Source organism: Acanthisitta chloris, unplaced genomic scaffold (assembly GCF_000695815.1).
Source record: "Acanthisitta chloris isolate BGI_N310 unplaced genomic scaffold, ASM69581v1 Scaffold34065, whole genome shotgun sequence".
Taxonomy (NCBI): Eukaryota; Metazoa; Chordata; class Aves; order Passeriformes; family Acanthisittidae; genus Acanthisitta; species Acanthisitta chloris.
Window position 1 is genome coordinate 1 of NW_008674783.1, and position 2,278 is coordinate 2,278.

At 49.8% G+C, this 2,278-nt stretch overlaps 1 protein-coding gene across 1 annotated transcript; it reads left to right on the forward strand.

Annotated features, from left to right (window-relative positions):
* Positions 1–3: 3 nt before the first annotated feature.
* On the forward strand, positions 4–1,368 carry LOC103802948 (BCL-6 corepressor; the record flags this gene model as incomplete). The annotated part of the gene is made up of 1 exon (XM_009075483.1): positions 4–1,368. A coding segment is annotated over one exon (1,365 nt), but the record flags the coding sequence as incomplete, so codon positions are not given.
* Between the last annotated feature and the right edge of the window lie 910 nt (positions 1,369–2,278).

A 2,278-nucleotide genomic window follows, 5' to 3' on the forward strand; every position in this document is an offset into this window, starting at 1 on the left:
CCGGCGTCGGCGTCGCCCGCTCCCAACGCCAACGTGGACTGCGCCAAGACGGCCAGGAGCTCCGCGGAGAGCACCGCCTCGGTCATACAGCATGTCGGGCAGCCCGTGGCCACCCCTGCGAAACACAGCAGTAAGGTGGCCAAGTCCTGCGGCCAGGAAGCCAACTTCAAGGCGAGCGAGACTGCCCTGGCCTCCAGTCCCATCTTCCTGCCGCCCAACGAGGCGTTTCGCTCGCCGCCGTTGCCCTACCCCAGGAGTTACCTCCCGTACCCGGTGCCAGAGGGAATAGCCATCAGCCCTCTCACCCTCCATGGAAAAGGACATGTGTATCCACACCCTGTGCTGCTGCCCAACGGCAGCCTCTACCCCACCCACCTGGCTCCCAAGCCGGGCCTCCCATACAGCCTGCCCGCAGGGCGAGGGGAGTTCATGACCTACCAGGACGCACTGGGGATGGGCATGGTGCACCCCATGCTGCTGCAGCATTCGGCTTTGGAGATCAGTAAGGAGGAGAAGGCCGAGAGGAGGTCGCGGTCTCACGAGAGGGTGCGGTATGAGGATCCAGCACTGCGGAGCAGGTTGCCAGAGGTCCTCGAGAGTGGTGGGAAGATGCATTTTGAAGTGCCCGGTGACAAGAGTGTGAAATTGCACCCGAGCTCTGGCCATAGTAAAAACTTGTCAAAAGGCGACAAACACCTCTTCCCAGATCTTTTGCGAGACGAGCAAGAGGCTAAAAGTGAAGCAAATGTAACGAAAGGCAGCTTTGCTATGGAAAGCAGTAATCAGACTAATGACCCTACAAAGCACAAGGTAGAGCAGGCGTCGCAGCACAGAGATTTTATTGTAATGAGAGAGGAGTTTGGAAGAAATAATGATCTTCCTGAAACCTTTAATTTCAAGCAAGCCCAGAGTGCATCAGTGTTCGGCTTAAGGAAAGAAGATCTAGCTGTGAGCCAGCCTAAAGAGAGAGTGGTGGTCCAGCCTTCACCCGTTTTCTTGGAAGGTGCTCACGAGAGCGATGCTCCAGCTCTGGCTTTTGGCAAGGTGCAGGAGGACGCGAAGCCGTTCTGCATGGGGACGGCGCAGCCAAGCATCAGCGCCAGCCAGACCTATACCAAAGACGGAGCCGACGACGCAGAATCTGCCGATGGCAAAATACTGAAACCCAAGCCATCCAAGTTGGCCAAGAGGATCGCGAACTCTGCGGGTTACGTAGGTGATCGATTCAAGTGTGTGACGACCGAACTGTACGCCGACTCCAGCCAGCTCAGCCGGGAGCAGCGCGCGCTGCAGGTGAGTCCGCGCGGTCCAACCGCCGCCGCGCTTTCTGTCGTTATTTCTCTGTTGCAAGTCGCAGTTGAGTTTTAAAGTTGAGAGGAGCAACGCAGGTGGGGAAACCAGAAAATTTTGTTGTTAGGACGTACTCTTCAGAAATGGTTTTAAGTAGCAAAGTAAGTTTGTTAAGGAGAGCGAGGCGGTGTAAAGAATAGCATGTGTGGCTTTTAGGTATGTACGGGCTAATAAGCTTTAAAGGGCTTTTACTAAGATCTGCTAAAAATGTTAATGCACGCTAATGAAATGTTTGTGCAGGTACGAGGGGAGTCGGACAGGCTTGCATGTTACCTCGGCACTGGCAGTGGCTGTAATTTCTCAGCTGGCCTGTAGTGCCGGCGAGCAAAGCGTACCCAGGAGTTGTGATTAGCATGCCAAATGTGCCGTTTGATGGAGAGGAGTCGCAACCGTGTATTAGCGGGTCTCAGGCAACGTTTGTGCCGAGCGAGCGCGTAGGAAAAAGTAGGAGTGGTGTTAAGGTTGATGCTGAGGGATGATAGACAGATATTGTATAGGAATATCCTTAAGGTGTTTTACTTTTAATGAAGGGATGAGTTAAGCCAAATTGTTTTGCATTGTTAAGAAAAGAATTGGTTTATGCTTATAAAAATGGATGAAATTATCTAAATGATCCATTGAGTGCCCATTTTAATTACATAGATGGAAGGATTACAAGAGGACAGTATTTTATGTCTACCTGCTGCTTACTGTGAGGTCAGTTCTTCAAATTTTTATTACTAGACTCTTACATAAACCTTTGAGTTAAATTTCATTTCCAAATACACAAAGGGAAGTTTGTGGGCCATGGTCGTCTTTATTCATTGTACAGTTTTGTGTTGTTGTTTTTTTATTTTATTTCTCTTTGTTTTTGTCTCTTTTTACCTCCAAAATGGAATGTTTTTGTTTTATATACAATATGCATTTATATATATAATATTTTATATAT